Source organism: Cydia pomonella, chromosome 28, assembly GCF_033807575.1.
Source record: "Cydia pomonella isolate Wapato2018A chromosome 28, ilCydPomo1, whole genome shotgun sequence".
Lineage (NCBI taxonomy): Eukaryota > Metazoa > Arthropoda > Insecta > Lepidoptera > Tortricidae > Cydia > Cydia pomonella.
This window is the reverse complement of record NC_084730.1, coordinates 5,468,223-5,488,965: the sequence shown is the minus strand read 5'-3', so window position 1 is coordinate 5,488,965 and position 20,743 is coordinate 5,468,223. Positions and strand designations below refer to the sequence as shown.

At 37.0% G+C, this 20,743-nt stretch overlaps 1 protein-coding gene across 1 annotated transcript; it reads left to right on the top strand.

Annotated features, from left to right (window-relative positions):
- The first annotated feature begins 6,315 nt into the window (after positions 1–6,315).
- On the top strand, positions 6,316–8,187 carry LOC133532940 (uncharacterized). The gene has a single exon (XM_061871815.1). It carries the CDS (start codon positions 6,868–6,870, stop codon positions 7,879–7,881), a length of 1,014 nt encoding a protein of 337 aa, XP_061727799.1. The 5' UTR covers positions 6,316–6,867; the 3' UTR covers positions 7,882–8,187.
- The last annotated feature ends 12,556 nt before the right edge of the window (positions 8,188–20,743 follow it).

The following is a 20,743-nucleotide window of genomic DNA, read 5'->3' as shown; positions in this document are numbered from 1 at the left end:
TACTTCGTACAAAATCATGCTGTCCCTTTCTTATTTATGGTACTATCCCTTTCGGCTATTTAGGGTTGTAATTCATGTAATTAATTATCTTATCTGTGGTTGTGCACACAAAGGGACTTCAAGTTGTACCAACCCTAATAATAGTTCGGAGCAATGGCTGAGCCGAACGGAGCAGAGAATGCCCGAAAGGGTTATGGCGGCTGTACACACTCGTGGAGAGCGAGACGTTCTCGGCATGTCTCGGGGTGTCTCGATGAGTGTGGGTACACACGGTGGTTACGCATTAAATGTAACTTTTCGTAAATAAAACACTTCTTCGTCTGCTCACTTGTCACCGCCAATAAGGGATTTATATATCGTGTCATTCACGACGACGTGTGGCTTGATTCGTAATATCATGTTATTATAGGTTAGATTTGACAAATCTGCGCGTAATCGTGTATAACACGAACTATAGCTGCCACCTATGTCTAAAGACGGGCCTTCCGGGCAATAAGAATGGGGCCAGTACAGCGGTGTCACGCACACGAATTCGAGCCAATCGTGCAGTCTAACGCCGCAACGCGATTGGTTGATGAGTTCGCATCACGCGTGCGATTGGTCGCAACTAGTTGCGTTAGACTGCACGATTGGCAAGAATTCGTGAGTGACACCGCTAAACTAGCACCATTTTTAACCGACTTCAAAAAAGGAGGAGGTTCTCAATTCGACTGTTTTTTTTTTGTATGTATGTTACTCGATATCTCCGAGAATTGTGAACCGATTTTCAAACTTTTTTTTTTAATCGGACGGGTATAACCCCGAGATGGTCCCGTTAGCACCAAGTCGGGGTCTGATGATGGGATCTTGGAGAAATCGAGGGAACTCTTCAAATGCTATAGGTACATGTATGGCGCTTTTGGTAATATATGAAGTCGGTTTTATTTTTTGTTATAAAGCTTTATTAGTGCCCGTAAGGTCAATTATAGCTGCCGGTAACTTACTTGCAGAGTTAGTTCGTCAAGTTAGAAATATTTTAGTAGAACGTGGATGTGGAATACGGTGTCGTTTTAGTTTTAGAATTTTGTACATGGAATTAAAAGAGTTTTTAATTTGAATTTGTTTTGATTGATGAACTTAACTTTTTAAAGAGTCAAACAACAAAAAATACTATTTACCAATAATATGTAGCTCAAAGAGTCACAATTGTTGTTTTCAGTGGTCTTAGTAACTCCCATGTGTTTTTTTTGTGTTACTTAACACCAGGGCCCGTACATTTCATGCCGTTGACAGAAGAATGACGTCACTCTACATAGAGTATGATTCCAATTAGTATTATCGTAATAATTAATCATTTGTCAACCTCTTTGTTTAACTGGTACATATACTTGACAATCAGTACAGAAACGTCAAACTGACTTTCATCTTATTGTCACTCAAATAAATAATAGTTTAATTTATTAAATAAAAATTAATTTTATTGGCATTAAAGGCAAGTATCTACATATTTTTGATCTTTAACAGCGTAACAAGCTTTTATTCACGTAACAAATATTTATTTTGATACCCGTTAATATGTAAGTTATCGAAATTTGTAGTACTTATTGTAAAACCACTCCCTGTATGTCAAATTACGTATTTTTTGCGTCAACGGCATGAAAAGTACGGGCCCTGCTTAACACATTTATTCCCAAAAACACATGTGTGTCAATGGAATGGAATCTCCACATACCAAAAAGTGTCATCAAAAAACCTTAAAAACCTACAATACCTGGAAAACTTGAAACAAAAAATCAAAACATAGACAGCGCACTTCACTCCGTCAATAACGCCTAGGTTCTTAGCTACTCTAGCGCTACTCTGGAGAGATTTGGAACAATTATTTACTTATAGCTGACAACTGGACACTTTTGCATCAGTTCTGCCTATGGAGATTGCATTCCTTCCATAGTGCTAATATATATTTTTTCTACTCTACTGTTATCTGTCATTTATACATTCATGAACACTAATTTATGAACATAACATACATGTCGGCAGCCGGTGTTCCTCGAAGTAATATACATAATAGGTTTGAAGAAAAGTCTGATTCTAAGAGGAATACCTCATAACATCAATTGTACTTTAAAAACGCTAAAACGATACTGCGATTAATAGCTACCAACCTATCAAAATGAAATGTAATACAGTTTTTAAACTAAGTACATTGCTGCCAACTTACAAAAACTGTTTTTTTAATGGCATCACTAGTGAATGTTAATTAAAAACACAGTTCACCATAGACAATGTTTTCATTTTGACGTATCCCGCGCTTATAAAATTAATTTTTATTTTATTAAGTCAACTGACTTACTGACTACTATGACTAACTAACTAGTTAGGTCATATTAAAAAAAAAACCATGTCGACTGGCAAATCATATTAATTTTTGGCAACCGGGGTTTTTTATCTAATTTGACCCCGCTGAATCCGAATATGCCAGTTGCCCGATCGATTTTGAATTTTCTTCTTTTTTTTTAAGTAGTCGTAGTCAAAGTATTGTATGCAAAGTTGTATAAGTAGGTTAAGATACTCGTGGCGTATTCCTTTACAGTTTACAATAGTCGCCAACGCCTGCGGCTTCGGCTTACATTGTAACCCATGCCACCACTCGCCCGTTGTTTTACCCTTATAGTTACAACGGTTGCATAAAATACTTATTATCTTAACACGCAGGGTATGCAAGGGTAACGATGTATTATTCAAATAGTTTTAAACAACTGAATATAATTGAAAATTAGACATGTTTTCGTTATTTTTCTATCAAGACAGCTTTTACCTTTCAAAATTTATCAAGTCTACCCTTCCAAAATAAAATAAATAAATAATAAGTGCTTTTTTTTGAAGCAAAATGTTCCACCTTTTTACACATCGTCGCTTTCCATCTGCCGCTTGACAGGTTGTTCGTATAAAGATTACAAGCAAATTTCATCCGTATGGCTAGCGTCAAAGTGGTACCGTTTACTTGAAAACGTCACATAGTGTCTATAGGATCCATTTAAATTTTTTATGTCATTTCTGTCTTAAGGCCAAGGTGTATAGATATTTATGAGTACGTTGGCCGATCCGATATATTTGATACTACCGTAATCAAAGCTTCAAAAGTACGGCTATTAATAAATAGTTAATACATACAAATTGAATAGGGATCATACAAAACAACTAGGAAGTAATAAGTACGATGGTTGCGACTAAGAAGATTTTAGACCTATTAGTTATGTTTCATTTTGCGTGGGAGAGGTTAAAGGAGGTAGCGGGAAGCGAGCAGACTCTTCAACACAAGTAGGAAGTAAGAATAAGTACGACAATACGGTTGTTTCCAATTTTTTGAAACGCTTGTAATACGTTCTATATTAACCAACCGTTGCCCTAAAATTTAACTTTTGCCCTAAAAACGGCTTTAAATATGTTAAATTAACAAAATATATTTTGACCCATGCTTTCGCGCCCAAAATGCTCTTTGAAAATTGTATAACGTCACAGTTTACGGTTTGACACATAACTATGTACATACCAAAGTGTAAAGTAAGTATATAGGTACATACATACACACTTAACACAAGGCCCCCGTTGTCTATTCTCAGTACAAAATTTGATACTCAAGCCGTAGCCATTTAGGTGGTGGCCAAGTTGTGTATGCGTGCGTGTGGGTTTATAACTAACTAATAAAATATGTTTTCTGTAATAATTCAGTTATATATCATAAAGTATTCATTATCATTTCTATGATGTTAATTTGTAGTGCAGATATCGAAGCTTCAATTAATTTCCCGTCACCAAAATGGCTATAAGGCTTGAGTATTAAATTTTGTACTGAGAACAGACAACGCAACAGGGGCCTAATTGGCCTATTTGTTTAAAAAACACTCAATAAATAAATAAAGAAAAAAAAAACGGGGGGCCTACCGCAAAAATCGAAAATCGCATATTGTGGGGACCTTTCTCTTTTACGCTTTCTAAGACATAATTAGAATGACAGAGAAAAATGCCCACAATGACGAACTTCGATTTTCGCGGTTATACCCCAATGTCAAATCGTGAGTTGTGACGTCATCAGAATCTTCAATGTCGTTTCGATTTAGGTAACGTGACGTGTGTTAAAAGATATTTTAAATTCAATATTTACAAAAATATGCTCATTAGAGGTCCACTAAAGGTAGTTTAACATGTTCTTATAATCCATAAAAAATATTGGAATACTATTCTGCCCTAAGATTTGTAGATGGAAACAACCCTATTACCGCTAAAATTACCGCTAAAGGCTATAGGGAGCGTGCATGAACTGTAGGAGGCAGCACAGGAGCCGTCATATTTTTGGCGCGAGGCGTAAATGTGATGTTTATTGTTCCGATGTAGCCCACAAGATGGCAGAACCTACTATGCACAAGAAAACACGTGACGTGTAAATGTACATGTTTATGGTTCCGATTCAGGTCACAAGATGGCAGACCCTCCAACGCGCACGGTCCCTAAAGGGACCCGTTGATTAACAGTCCGCCGGACGGCATCGGCCTGTCAGTTATAGTCTGAACAATAAGTTGACAGTTCCGAACAACTGACAGACCGATACCGTCCGGCGGACTGTTAATTAATCACTGATTAATTAACAGTCCGCCGGACGGTATCGGTCTGTCAGTTGTTCGGCTCCTAGAAGCGTTCCTCTCATCTCTATGGTTAAGACGATTTGTAAGTTCAAATCGGCCTCGTAGAAGTCGTAGAACGCTAGATCATATGGCTTGCATCCGTCCCTTTTTAATCCTCTTACTTCTAATAGACACGTCACTGTCACGCGTAGGATGAGGCTCAAATATCTACTATAGACTATAGATATAGTGGTACAAAATAGCTAGGCAAATACAATGTGTCATTCAGTACCCCTAGTGTAAATTTATTCGATAGCGAAACGTGACGTACGCGTTTGCGTTAAGTCTAATTTCACATGGGATTATGAGTTTCCAAAACGTTCCGCTTGGCGCGCTGTTTCTAAATCCCATACAAAATTAACGCAAACGCATACGTCACGTCACGCTATCGAATAAATGTACACTAGGGGTCCTGGTACCTAGCAGAGATAGCACGGGCCCATTTCTCGAACGGTCTTAGTCTAATATTATTAGTGTGTTGCTACTAATACTAATGGGCTACCATCCCATACGATTTGACAGTTCGTGGACTAATAATATTACTCTAATACCGTTCGAGAAATGGGCCCCAGGGGCCCATTTCTAGAACCATATTAGTCTAATATTATTAGTGTGTTGCTACTAATACTAATGGGCTACCATCCCATACGATTTGACAGTTCGTGGACTAATAATATTACTCTAATACCGTTCGAGAAATGGGCCCCAGGGGCCCATTTCTAGAACCATATTAGTCTAATATTATTAGTGTGTTGTCATGGAAACCCATACGATTCGAAAGCCTGTGGATTAATAATATTAGTTTGATACCGGTCGAGAAATGGGCCCCTGGTCGTCTAGCGCCGCGTCTAGGACTAGGTCGAACTATGTAAAATTACTAAAATTATAGTGGCCTATATATAGGGTCCTGGGTACAAATCATGGTAAAGGCATTTATTTGAGTGATGAGCACGAATATACATATAAGTATGTTCCTGAGTCATGGGTCACAACACAAGCTTTATTGAGCTTACTGTAGGTCTTAGTCAATGTGTGTAATAATGACTTATAATACGTATTGATTTTAATATTTTTATTTATGTATTTAAAATTATGGTAAAAGACGGATGTCCAATTATGTCTTTTGCCTGGCGAAATAAGCGCATATCGTCAAATCTGACCATGTATCTCAGAAACTATGATAGAAATACCGGAATCGGCTTATGTGGATTTCTGTGGTCAGAAATAAATGATTGTTATTTTATTTTATCTTTTAAGGGGTGATGGCCTAGTGGATATGACGTCGGACTTTCAATCCGGAGGTCGCGGGTTCAAAATCCTGGCGCGTACCAATGAGTTGTTCGGAACATATAAACGGAATATCATTCACCACTAGCTATTCGGTGAAGGAAAACATGGTGAGGAAACCTGCTTACATGCGCGAAAAAATTCAAAGATGTATGTGAAGTCTCCAACAAGATAGATTTAGATTTAGATTTATTTATTTCACAACATATGATTACAGTACCTAGTAATGTCAATTTATAAGAATCTATATTGTGATCGTCAGAAATAAACTTAAGTAATAACAATATATTATTGACATTTCCCTGCATTTATATTTATGAAGTAGCATTATTCGTCAAAAATAATCCTGATCGATACACCATCTCCTCTTCCCCTCGGACCCCGTAACAGAACGGACGCTTTGAGAACTGTATTTATTCATTTTACTTAAAATAAATTAAAATTTTCATAAATTAAATCAGTGCGAAATAATAGGAGCGCAGAAGTCGAAGAGTGCAAAATGGAACCAGACGGACCCTAATAGTGAGTGGCACATCTTGACTTTATGTATTCGCCTCTTTGTCACCATTGCCACGCCGAATTACTATAAAAAAAGAGACGAAACTATTTCTGTGATGCGCAGGAGCAAGGGGTCTCACTAGACTGGACGGAAAGAAAATTTATATGAATTCGTCGATAGCGACCAGCTAACATAGACCCAGGTATCTCAGTAAACTGGACGGAAAGAAATTTTGTATGAAATCATCGATAGGTACCAATTAACTTAGACTCCTGATAAGAATTAAGAACTGCATAGCTCAAGGCATACTGGTTATATTATATTCGATAAGTCAGAAACCTAAGTACTCTGAACCTCTGTACCTTCATATTTTTATGCGATCCTGGTACCTCTACTCCTCGACCTACACAACCGCTCAAAATGTCACCACTAAAACGCACGCCGCCGCAAACTAAATCGTCGTCAGCTTCGACTTTTGAAATTCCTCATACAGGTAAAAAAACTGCAGAGATGGAATCTGTACAGGCCCCGGGTGCAGTTGATGAATTGAATAATCCGGCCACGAACGAGCATGATTCCGCCCGACCGGGTACGGAAGGCACCTCTGACGATACGACATTCCAGCGGCGTTTCAAAAGAAAGTTCTATGAAGACAGCAACTCTGGTAATATGGAAACAATAATGGGACAAATGAGGAGCATGTTCGACACCTTCTCACGTGATCAGGCGGCCCGCTTCAAAGACCTGCAGGACTCAGTCTCGAAAATTGAGAAACAAAATGACGGGATTTCAAAGACAGTAGACTTTTTGTCACAAAGATATGATGAAATACTTGAAACCGTTAAAGAGCTGAAAGAAGACAAAATAAAGGATAAAAAACATATCCAAGAGCTGGAGGAAAAAGTCGAGTTACTTGAAAGGAAATTAAAAGGACCTGCTATCGAAATCAGAAATCTACCAAAGCAGTTGACGGGAGACAATCAACATGAAACAAAAGAAAAATTATGTGAAATAGTTAAGCACATGGGACAAGCTATTAAAGTGGAAATAAAGGATGCAGATATAAAAGATATATTTACGATCAAATCCAAAGTGGAAGACAAGAAAACGATGTTTGCTGAATTCACATCGGTTATCAAAAAAGAACAGGTGGTAGACGCTGTTCTACAATTTAACAAAGGCAAGAAAAATTCAGATAAGTTAAATGGAAGCCACCTGAAGCTCAACGATGCCAAAACTCCAATCTACGTCTCGGAAGCCCTCACACGAAATGGACAAAAGTTACTGTACGCAGCAAGACAGTTCGTCAAGAACCATGGTTTAGTATACGCATGGTCATACCGCGGTGCAATTTACTTACGCAAGGCTGAAAATCAGAAACCCATAAAAATTAATAGTGAGGCCGATCTTAAAAATATCTCTATCCCGAAATGACTAGTCTTTAAGTTACTAATGTTATTATTTAATTTGCCAATATATAATTGTACTAGTTTTAAGTCACACAAACATTACTCACCTCTATCCCATATGTATGTAATCACACTATCTCTAAAATGTTACACTTATTTTTATCAATATACACACACATTAATCCATAGCCATTCCACATATACAAATACACAATATAAAGCCATCGTTCCCACCTTTATCAACAATTATGCATCTTCTTATAAAAGACACTTTGCCTTTTTTCTACAAAAGTGAATGAAATAAATGATATTTTACAAGATTTAGACCATATATCGGTATCAAAATCGCTTATCTCTGATATTGAGTCCTGTAAAGCGCAAATTCAACCATCGTCACTCAAAATCCTAACCCAAAACATACGTAGCATTAACAAAAATTTCTCAGATCTCATCGTCCTTCTTACGCGGCTTGACTTCGTATGTGACATAATTGTGCTCACCGAATGTTGGCTCTCGTGTGCGCCGATAATTCCGGTACTAGAGGGTTATAATTATTTTATAAGCAAGAATTTCAATAACCAAAATGACGGAATTGTTGTTTATGCCAAATCTTATCTCAGGATCGAATTCGAAGAGCCTACCTTTCAGGATTCCAACTGCCTAGTATTAAAAATAAACTCTAAATATACTTTAATAACAATATACAGATCTCCATCTTACTATGACATACAAAACTTTTTATCGTCTCTGAATAATGTTCTACTTAATTTGCGTAGTCACCAAAATCTTGCTATTATAGGTGACATCAATATTAATATATTAAACAACGAACTGGACTCACGTGCTGGCCAGTATCTAAATTTGCTTGCGTCTCACGGACTTTTACCTTGTCATAATTATAGTACACGCGACGAGAGCCAGGCTTGTCTGGACCATGTCATACTGCGATCAAAAATAACAGCTCAAACAGTTGTGATACAATCAACGCTCACTGATCATAAATCTGTACTTCTATGCCTCCATGACAAAGAAATAAAATCTTCCGAAAGTCATACGCGTACAAAACTTCAAAAAAAGTCTTTTGACGACGATTTAAAAAATACTAACTTTAATGAATTTCTCAGTATACAAGATCCAAATTTAGCACTAAACTTATTTACTAAACAAATACAAAATCTGATATTAAAACATACAATAACATATAATATACCCCGACGCAAATTTATCATCAAACCATGGATCACACCAGGGCTTCTTAAGTGCATACGAAACAGAGACAGATTACATACCAAACATAAAAACTCGCCCAATAATGAAATATTAAAACTAACGTACCGTAGATATAGAAATTTTTGTTGTAATATTCTAAGAAAGGTCAAACAAGAATATGAGAAAAAAGAAATTAATAAAGCAGGAAAAAGTAGCAAACTCTTATGGAACACCATAAAAAGTATTACAGGATCGACCAAAACTGAAAACCCTGTTAATGACCTATTATCCGCCTATGAAACACCTGAGGAAGCAGTTGATAAAACAAACGATTTCTTTGTAAATGTGGGGAGGTCCCTAGCTGAAAACATACTATCCAAATCAAATTGTATGACAACACCCACAAAATTAAAAAGACTTACAAATTCTATGGTCATGTTAGACACTGACGAGAAGGAAGTAGACAATCTGATAATGAAGTTAAGAACCAAATGTTCCGTAGGATGGGATCTGATTCCAAACTACATTATCAAAGAACATAAAAATATTTTTATTCCGATTCTGACTCACATTTTTAATAAATGTCTAGCACGAGGTATATTCCCAGAAACCCTAAAAAAATCTCTTGTCAAGCCAATTTACAAAAACGGAAAAAAAACATTGCCTAGTAACTATCGCCCAATTTCAATTCTACCATCAATGTCCAAAATTCTAGAACGTATACTCAACGTTAGACTAACCAAATTCTTAGAAAAATTCAATATTCTAGCTCCTAACCAATATGGTTTCCGCTCAGGTAAATCGACGGATGATGCGGTGCATGAAATCACTAGTTTTATATCTGAAAACCTGGACAAAAGAAAAAAATGCATATCAATATTTATGGATTTGGCCAAAGCCTTTGATTCGGTTCACATACCCAAGCTAATAGATAAAATGGAAGCGGTAGGTATACGTGGAAAATCCCTGGATATATTCAGGGATTACTTGAGTAATCGAAGACAATGCGTGGCTATGGGGAAATCTATAAGTAAAGACCTCCCGATTAAGTTTGGCGTACCACAGGGAAGCATATTGGGGCCGACGCTTTTTCTTATTTATATAAACGACTTGTGTCAACTTGCTATCCCTAAAACCAAAATTATAACGTACGCGGATGATACGGTACTCCTGGTAGCAGAAAAATCCTGGAAAGAAGCTTTCTTTAGTGCACAGACTGGATTAGATATTGTAATTAACTGGCTAAAACAAAATATACTAACGCTAAATGTAGATAAAACCAAATATATTACACATTCTATCAGAGCTTCTGGCCAGCCTCCAAACGAATTACGTCTGATAGCGCATGAGTGCCCGATTCCTCTTGGTGTTATGTGCTCCTGTAAATCAATTGACAAAACCGATACCATGAGATATCTTGGAGTCACAATTGATTCGCAATTAAACTTCAGTGCGCATATAGAAGGACTAACTGGAAGAGTGCGTAAGCTAATATATATATTTAAGAATGTGAGACATGTCGCTGATATTTCCTTAGTAAAACGTATTTATTTTGCATTGTGTCAATCGCTAATATCGTACTGTATCTCAGCTTGGGGAGGTGCTCCCAAAACAACTCTCATACATCTGGAAAGAGCACAACGCTTCGTACTTAAAGTTATGCACTCTCTGCCTTTCTTAACTCCTACAGAATACTTATATAAAACTGCAAAAGTCCTATCAGTAAGACAATTATTTATTCTAAGCGCAGCCCTCAAATACCACTCAACACTTGACTACAATAGACAACATGTAAGAAATAATTGTCGTAGAGCGTTCTATGTTGGGAAAAGATCAAAAAAATTTAACACAGCCTTTAGCAGAAAATTCTTTGATTTTAATGGGCCGTATATTTATAATAAACTTAATAAAACACTAAATATTTACGACAAAACTAAAAGGGAATGCAAAAATATTGTTACAGACTGGCTTTTACATCAAAATTACGAAAACACTGAAGATATTATGAACATAATTACTTAACTATTTTTGAACATTTCTGCATATTCATTTTCTCTTTTTTGCATACACACACAAACACACACATACACACATACACACATACACACACACACACATACACATGTTTAGATTTATAAGTTAAATTTCTCAGTATTAATGATACTAAAGTTTTTCAATTTTTATCTAAAATTTATATAAATAAAACATCTCCTGCAACTAAATTTTTGGGGAGGAGCGCTGTTTACCCTAAAGTACAGGTTATACCTATTTAGGAAGCAGAGTTTCTAATTTAAGGAAATCTATGTAAATTGATGTTTATGAAATAAAATTCATTCATTTATGTAACTATCTCAGACCACGTGATAATGATAAGATAGTAAGCCAAACTGCCAATACTGCTCTATTAAAGAAAAGTTTATTTGGTCTAGCGCCTAAAATATATAATAAGATTAATAAGATACCATTAGACATTAGGAATTGTAATATTGACATGTTTAAGAAAAGGATGAGAGATTTTTTTTTGGAAAAATGCTATTATAATATTAATGACTTTTGAATGATGATAGTTTTAAAGGATTTAGTGTAGTTATTTAATTTATAATTTGTACGCCGAGGGGCAAAACATGACGGACATTATTGTAAATATAAGATCACTACGTGTATGTACACTCACTCATGTTTTACAAATAAATTATCTCTTATCTCTCTTATCTTATCTTTTATCTCCAACCCGCATTGGGCTAGCGTAGCTCAAGAACATGAGAGGAGTGGGACGTATATACATTGTTAATTGAAAGTACCCTCAAGAAGTACTACTGAAGTTTTTTTTAATGCACTTGTATTTTACTTTGTGAAAGGGACCATTTCATCCTTTGGTTAACAATCTACTATTTTTAATTTCACTGTATCGACTTTCGTTATAAAGTTTACACTCTATGAAGGTTATAGGTTATAATAGTACATTACGATACAAGTGCGAAAAATAGGAAATTCGAAACGAGTGGCGATAAATTAAAACATGACCAAAGGGAGTGTTTTAAATCGACACGAGTTGCGAATTACCTATTCGCACATGTATCGTACAACGTTTTACAGTACATATGGCCCTTTAAATGTTCGACATAGTAACGTAATATGCTAATTTTCGCACTAGTGCGGTAAAGTTGCACCATATGTACTGTAAAATATTTTTTTTTTCTGTCAGAACCGAAAGGGCACGTGATTCTGAGCAGATGCATGTCAGTAACATGACGTTGATTACTCCAAAACCAACAAATGACATGTAAAAGTGGGATGCAAACATTAACGACAATTTTCTCATTACTAAGGAGGGGTCACTAAAAACTCCACCCAAAGCGAAAAACTGAGGCGGGCCCAAATTGTATTACTTTCACCACCACTACTTTATCACCACTCAATTATTTAACAATCCTATTCCTTTATAATACAGTCTACTTTCGAATAACTTTATTTTTTTCAACTGTAAATTAACTTTGTAATTTCATCCGAGCGCCTGCACAGCGCAAACATACATTTTCTGCTCCGAAACGTAACTGTAAGCTTTAATCGTTTAAAATACGGTTGATGTTTGTTTAGCAGATAGTCTGACAGATGTAAAAGAAGGTTGCGCTTCAGTTGTTGAGGTTCAGGTTTTGAGAAATGATTAAGTCCATAGTTTGTTGTGTTCGGTTTGTTTTTTGGCGCGCGTCTCGGGGCAGTTGGCTGGTCTACTATGTCGCAGATATTTGGGGACCAGGATGTTAGAAGAGGAGTTCGGTGTGTTTAAAATAATAGTTTTTTCACCACAACAGCTTCAAAAACTGATGAGAAAGTTGCATTTTATCAACAAGAGTGGCAATGTAATTTGAACCAAATTTTGAGTTGATTGCTCATGGTGGCTGGTGGCTGGTGGCATTGACTAGTTGAATAATAATTTTGACTGATAAATATTAAAATATAATAGCATTCACTTGGCTTTAATATGTAATATTTTACAGTTAGTATGTTCCTCGCGTTGATGTAGTAAAAAAATGTGTTGCAGTCGGTAGCAATCTTCGTATAACCCTCGAGGCTTGAAACCCTCACAACGCTTAAGATTCCACTTTTCGCTCTTTCACTACATTCGTGGTTCAATTTTGGAATCTTTCGCTTGCTCGGGTTAGTATATTAGTTCGAGAAGTAACTAAGTAAAATATATAATTGTGCGTAAAAATAGTGCATGGCTATCACAACAGCGCCAACTACCATTTATTCAATAGTGTAGTTTTTTATTCAATATTGTTTTCAAACCATCCAGAAACTCGTTGAAATATACACACAACAACGATATTTCATCCAAATTGACGTGACGGAAACGTACAGCGCTAATAATAAAGCACGAATTTGTCATTAACTTTGCACATCCTATACAATAAATGAATCTTTAATTTAAAGAAGGATAGAGTGGTGTTTTGCACATGGATATACCGGGTGTTGCTTGTTACAGGAGCAATAAATTAAACTGTAGGCTGTACTCCTCAAACTCACCAACATTTGTTCAGCAACTTTTAAAAATAACTTATGTTTTAATTTTTATTACACATTGAAGTTAACCTTTCGTATGCGCCTGTCAAAAATTTGCCATTTATTTAGCAATGCCATCTTCATGTTTAAGTTGAATTTGGTTGAATATATATGGAGCAGATCTGCTCCTAAGCATACGAAAGGTTAATTCTAAGACGCAATGTATTGCAAATTTTGTTACGTTTAAAGCGTGACAAGCAATGTCAAACACACTGATGTCAGCGTACATTGAAAATGATATTAAATTTGTATGAAAAAGATAAAATCTAAAGATTTCAAAGAACATTATAAAAGGTTTTATTGTATGACTTTAAGAACTTTTATTTTACTGTAAGGGGCCTACGCTTAGAAGGTAGTTTTTAGGGATTTTTTAGTTTTAGTTGTCTTATCATAATTTTATATATAATGTAAATTGTATTTTGAAACTTGGCGTATTTTAAAGATTTCATAATTTTCAAAAGTTGTTCATCAAAAGTTATATCGTTTTAGGAGTACAATATATGGTTTAATTATTTGCTAGTGTTACCGGAAACACCCGGTATAATTCATCTCTTGAAGTGCCGCATCCATCAAATATGTGCATGCTTGTGCTTGGGACAAATTACAGAGTGTTTAACGGTAAGGGGGATTTTTCGCATGTTTTTTCCTAAAGTGGACCCGTTTTTCATGTGCGTATGCGATGTAATAGCGGGAGATTTTGGACATATTGTGGAATGTATGATGCAGGTAGGTGAAATGGCTGTAAAACGTATTTAATAAAGGCAAGCATAGATAAATCATTTTAGGGTCGACAACTTTATGGCTTAGTATGTGTTAAGAATATGCGTATTTCTTGTGATCATTATAAAATAAATGGATTTTAGAGCCTGATTTTCGTGCTGAGCTCGTTTTAACCTCTTTCATAATAGCTGATTGATTAAAGCCCCAGTTAAAATGTAGTCAAATCGTTAACATTCGTATTTTCCACTAAAAAATCACAGATAACGGAAAAAATGGGGGTAAGTTTTAACAGAGACACAGCCGCAATGGTTTACGTGAAACGTAACGTGGAATGATGATGATCCTTCCGGCCGATTTCAACCATGGCGACTACTTAGACTCCTAGTTAGCTCGGCGCTCATGCGCCCAAAGATGGCTGACGTAGCCGATCTTCGAGGTGAACCCCCGTGCACATTGAGGGCACGTGAGGACACCAGCTACGTAGTGGTAGTGAATGGACGCAGGCTGGCGTGTTTTTAGCTCGTCGCGTTTAGCGTCGAGGTCAGTTTTACGCTGCTCCTCGAAATCGCGCACATTGCTTTGCACCAGCCTGCACCATTCAGGACGATGTGCTGCCAAACCTTCCCACTGAGAGGGCTCAAAATATTACCATCTTTTCATGTGTCGTTTCTGAACATCATTGTATCGGAGGAGTTGTCCGCCAAGTTTCCGCTTCCTCCCTCCCCTCCTCTAGTTCAAAATAAAAGATGCGCTTCGCTACACTCTTCTCCGCCATACGCGATACGTGACCACACCACCGTAGCTATCAATGCATTAGGTAAGCCTCTATTCCACCGACCTTGGCTCGTCGCAGAACTTCGGTACATCGTACTCGATCAGACCATCTGATTCCGTTCATTATCTTACGCAAGCATTTGAGGTTGAACCGGTCTAAGGTACGAATATGATGAAGGTACAGGCACCACGTCTCGGAAGAGTATAAAAGGTTTGGCAGCACGATCGCCATGTATACAGATTTTTTTTGGCCAGTTTTAAATCGTGCGAGCAGAAGACGTTCGAAACTAGTTTCCCAAACGCTGCAGCTGCAGCACCGATCCTGCTGCTGATCTCAGCGTCAAGGTCACAGTTCGATGTTATAGTGCTCCCCAGATAACGGAATTTGCTGACCTGCTTCAGCACGTACTCACCAAGCTGTACGGCTAGTGTCTCGTCACCATACGAGTCCAAAGACATCACCTCCGTCTTTTAGACATCAATTTTGAGGCCGAACTTGCAGCAGGCTTGGTAAAAAACAGACATCAGCTGTTGCAGGCTATCTGGGGATTCTGCAAGAAACCACAGATTGTCAGTATACATGATCTCTGTGATCAATGTATGTGACACTTTCGTTCGCGCCCTAAATCTGGCCAAATTAAAAACACTGGCATCGGTACGAAAGCGTATCGATATTGTTTATAATACTGCCTTCGGAAACTGTTTGTAAGACTTCCTTGACTACAACTGCAAAGTATAAAGCGAATAGTGTAGGGGCTAGGACACACCCTTGTTTCACCCCACAGGTAACGGAGAAGAAATCTGACTGCTCACCGTCTACCGCGACGCAGCACTATATGTCGTCATGCAGGAGTATCAGAAGTCTTACAAACTTCTCCGAGCATCCCAGTTTCTTGAGTACCAACCAACGGGCTTCGCGAGGCACACTGTCATACGCTTTCTCCAAGTCAACAAAACAGAGCCTTGAACTGACGGCCTTGTTCCCTGCTTTTTTCTTGCAGTTGACGCATGCTGAAGATAGAATCGCAGGTGCCTCTGTCAGGTCGGAAACCAAATTGGGTTTAGCAGTGTTCTGGCTAAGACCTTTTCAGATTATGACAAAAGTGAAATACCGCGGTAAGAGTTGCAATTAGATCGGTGACCTTTGTTTTTATAAAGAGCCTGTATGCGAGACACCTTAAAACTATCTGGGACTCGCTCTGCCTCCCACATACGAACAAACTATTTACTACTTACGCCGTGGCAGACTATCAAATTCGGATTTAGCATTACTTTTATGGGAAAACATTGTGTATTTCATCGCGGTATCAAGTCGGTACGAAATTTCGCAGTCGGCTCTTCTACCATCGCTAGCATGTGCGTAACTTACTTTGTAAGCATCCTGCTCGTATTCGCATATTAGTGAGTTACGCAATTAAGTATGTTACGCAGACGTTAGCGAATATATCAGTTTGACACTGCTAGTCGTAGCAAGCCTACATATTATCTTCGTCAAAATGTTACAAATACTCTTTGCACAACCTTAAAATAACATTTGCAGAGAGATATACATAATACATGAAGACAGAGGTGACAACAGGCGGTCTTATCGCTAAAGAGCTATATCTACTAGACAAACTTTAGATAGTGGAGAAATGATAATAATAATAGTTAACTATTTAGGTGCAAAAAACTAGATTGGAAACTACATAGCTCTAAAGAAAAAACTTATAAATACAAAATCTACCACAATATAACAATACTTATATACATACATATATAATACAGACATATATACGTTTACAATACTATAAATCGTAGCCAAGTTTGATTGCCAGTAACGCGACCAGAGACACTAAGGAAGGGACAGATAGTACCTAGTATTTAAGATGGGATTTGAAAATATCTAGGGATTGAGCGCATCTTAATTCTATAGGAAGAGAGTTCCACAGGCGAAATTTGAAAGAACAATTATAAAAATTTTGAGAAGGAAGGAGGGACAGAGAGAAGCAAATTTTGTGAGGATCTACTAGAATTTAAATACTTAAATAACTGAAGAGTTCTTTGAGGTAACGGGGAGCAGTAGGATTAAAGAGTACACTATAAAGAAGGCAGAGAATATGAAGGTTACGACGATACCGGATTGGGAGTCATTTGAGTTGCTCGCGAAAATGAGAAACGTGGTCAAATTTACGCAACACAAATATAAACCGAATACAGAGATTTTGAATTTGCTCAATCTTATTTAGTTGATCTTCAGTAAGATCTAGATAGGATATGTCGGCGTAATCAAGGATCGGAAGAAGATATTGAGCAAGCACAATTTTAGTGGCGATTGATAAGAAATTACGTAGTCTTCTAAGAGAACAGCAGCAAATGTTCTGTTATAATAATAATTATCCCTCAAGCTTGCTTCTTCTGCATAAAAAATGTAATAAAAAAACATGTCGAGCCTTACTGTTTCCGTTATGGTAATGAATGTTTACAATAACGGCCGAACGGCGCCATCAATATCGGAACGGATCCATTGTGGATTGTTCTGGCGTGGGAATTATCAGAGGACAGGTATTATGTAAGTAGGTAAATTATTTAGGGATTTATGGTCTTAGTTTTTTTCTATTATACATATAGGAGGGCAACTAATATAAAAATCGCTTGATAGTATAAGTATCTATTTATCTACAACTTGTCTGTAATCTCTGAACCGCTGGTGGCCTAGCGGTAAGAGCGTGCGACTGCAATCCCGAGGTCGCAGGTTCAAGCCCCTCAAATTCATCAAATCAGGTTCAAATATAATTTGATATTTACCAGTCGCTTTTCGGTGAAGGATAACATCGTGAGGAAATCGGACGAACCCCAACAAGGCCTAGTTTACCCTCTGGGTTGGAAGGTCAGATGGCAGTCGCTTTCGTAAAAACTAAAAAACTAGTGCCTACGCAGAATATTGGGATTAATTTTCAAGCGGACCTTAGGCTCCCATGAGCCGTGGCAAAATGCCGGGATAACCCGAGGAAGAAGAGTGTCTCTACTCACTGGACATTGCCCGAGATCTCCTGTAGGAGAGTAGAGTTTATTCTCAGGAATGTTCTAATATGGTAAATAATTAGATTAGGGGTCATCCATTAATTACATCACACGTTTAGGGGGAGGGAGGGGGTCAGGAAAATGTGACATGTTGTGACACGGGGGAGGGGGGAGTCACAAACTTTGTGACGTCACTTTAACTTCATTAGTGTTTATTTCAATTTTTTTATTCGCTGTACAATTAAATAACGAGTTTATGAAACGATAATCGTTTTATGTGATTAATTTTCTTTCGTGTTATAATTACTAACATTTCTTTTGCCCAAAATATTTTGATAAAATATTAATAGAACTTAATTCGATTGGCCGATTTTGTTGAAAAAAATTGCCGAAAATGTGACGTCACACCAGGGGGGGAGGGGTTTGCTAAATGTGACCAAGTGTGACAAGGAGGGGGGAGGGGTCAAAAAACCTAGAATTTCGTGTGATGTAATTAATGGATGACCCCTTAGATAAACATAAAAAAATTAAAGTTAAATTAATTCAAATAAATCATTAATACTCGTAAATAGGAGCACACAGAGCACACTGTACACTAGTGACATGATATACTCTTTAATTACCGGGTATCTACATACAGGCTGTTCCAATGTATTAAATCGTAAATCATTAATTTCTCCGTGAATACCTACTGTGGCGTTTGGAATCAGACTTTGTCAGTCCACCAATTTGAATCCTAGACCACTATAGAACCTTGTCGCTTAACTACTCTATACATGACATGCATCACTCAATAAGCACTGTCGTAGAAGTCATTATGACATGGTTCTATAGTGGCCTAGGAATCAAATTGGTTGACCGTACATAGGTTAGAAATATCCTAATCGATACGTCCTATTCATCTTTGTCCAGAGGGTAGAGACACGTTGTATAATGTACAAAAAACAATGCGTACGCTCCTTTTTTTGGGCAGTCATGTAAAAAGTGCCGAAACCGAAACGTAATCTTCCTGTTATAAACATAAACAAATAACAGTTAACATCCAAATATTAACTGATTCAAGAAAAAAAGCGGCCAAGTGCGAGTCGGACTCGTCCATGAAGGGTTCCGTACCATTTATGACGTATTAAAAAACTACTTACTAGATCTCGTTCAAACAAATTTTCGGTGGAAGTTTTCATGGTAATGTATATCATATATTTTTTATAGATTTTTCATTCTGTTATTTTAGAAGTTAGAGGGGGGGGGGGGGGGGGCACAAATTTTTCCACTTTGGAAGTGTTTCTCGCGCCAACTATTCAGTTTAGAAAAAAATGATATTAGAAACCTCAATATCATTTTAAAAGACCTATCCATAGATACCCCACATGTATGGGTTTGATGAAAAAAGATTTTTCGAGTTTCAGTTCTAAGTATGGGGAACCCCCAAAATTTATTGTTTTTTTTTCTATGTTTGTGTAAAAATCCTAATGCGGTTCATAGAATACATCTACTTACCAAGTTTGAACAAAATGGCAAACATAGTTTCGGAAAAAAATGGCGGTGACATAATCGGACAGACAGACGGACATGACGAATCTATACGGGTTCCGTTTTTTGCCATTTGGCTACGGAACCCTAAAAATGGCGGCCTGAGGTGTTCCTTTGTTTTTGACAATAAGGGTAGTTTGTCCTGTTACGGTTTTTGTGTATTATTATAAATAACGGATTTCAACAATATAACTATTCAACGGTATACATATATTGTAAGAAGCATTTTATTACAATGTCTTTTGTAAATATTAATGGGGTTTTATTATACTTTCTCTGGATTTTCCGTTTTGACCGTAAGTTCAAGGAAAAAAATACTCTGGGACGATACACATAGCTTATTTAAATAGTATTTTATACAATCGTGTTATAATAGAGAGCTTTTCAGTCGAGTACCGTGTTTTGGCAATGACGCTTGCTGAGTTGCCTAAGTGAGGGACGAGATTGAAAACCTTGATTTCCAATATATATCACTATTGTATACATTACTTTTTCTACGAGACATCAACAATTTTTTTTTTTTACTATAAAACCTAAATAAGTAATGAAAATTGGTAAGTATCTAAGTAGATAAAATACATAAATCCGCGAACAACCCCGTTCTATGGGAGCGCGGCGGCACGTAATTGGTCAATTTTTTTTATAGTTGACTACAGCGTATCGAAATAAATTTTACAGTACATATGGGGCTACTTTATAGTACTAGTGCGAGAAGTAGCATATTATGTTACTGTGTCGAACATTTAAAGGGCCATATGTACTGTAAAACGTTGTACGATACATGTGCGAATAGGTAATTCGCAACTCGTGTCGATTTAAAACACTCCCTTCCTCCCTTCGGTCGTGTTTTAATTTATCGCCACTCGTTTCGAATTTCCTATTTTTCGCACTTGTATCGTAATGTACTATTATAGTTGAGTAGGGAGCAATTAGATAGATAGATTCATTTATTTCTCATTGAAAATTACATTATAGTTTGGTATACGAAATCTTAATTCAACCATTACAGTCGACGAGTAGAAAAATATTATTTATTATCAGTACCCCTAGTGTAAATTTGATCGACATCATAACGTGACGAACGCGTT

Excerpts from the sequence above, each read along its gene's own strand:
- LOC133532940 (XM_061871815.1), top strand. The coding sequence starts at position 6,868 with ATGTCACCACTAAAACGCACGCCGCCGCAAACTAAATCGTCGTCAGCT.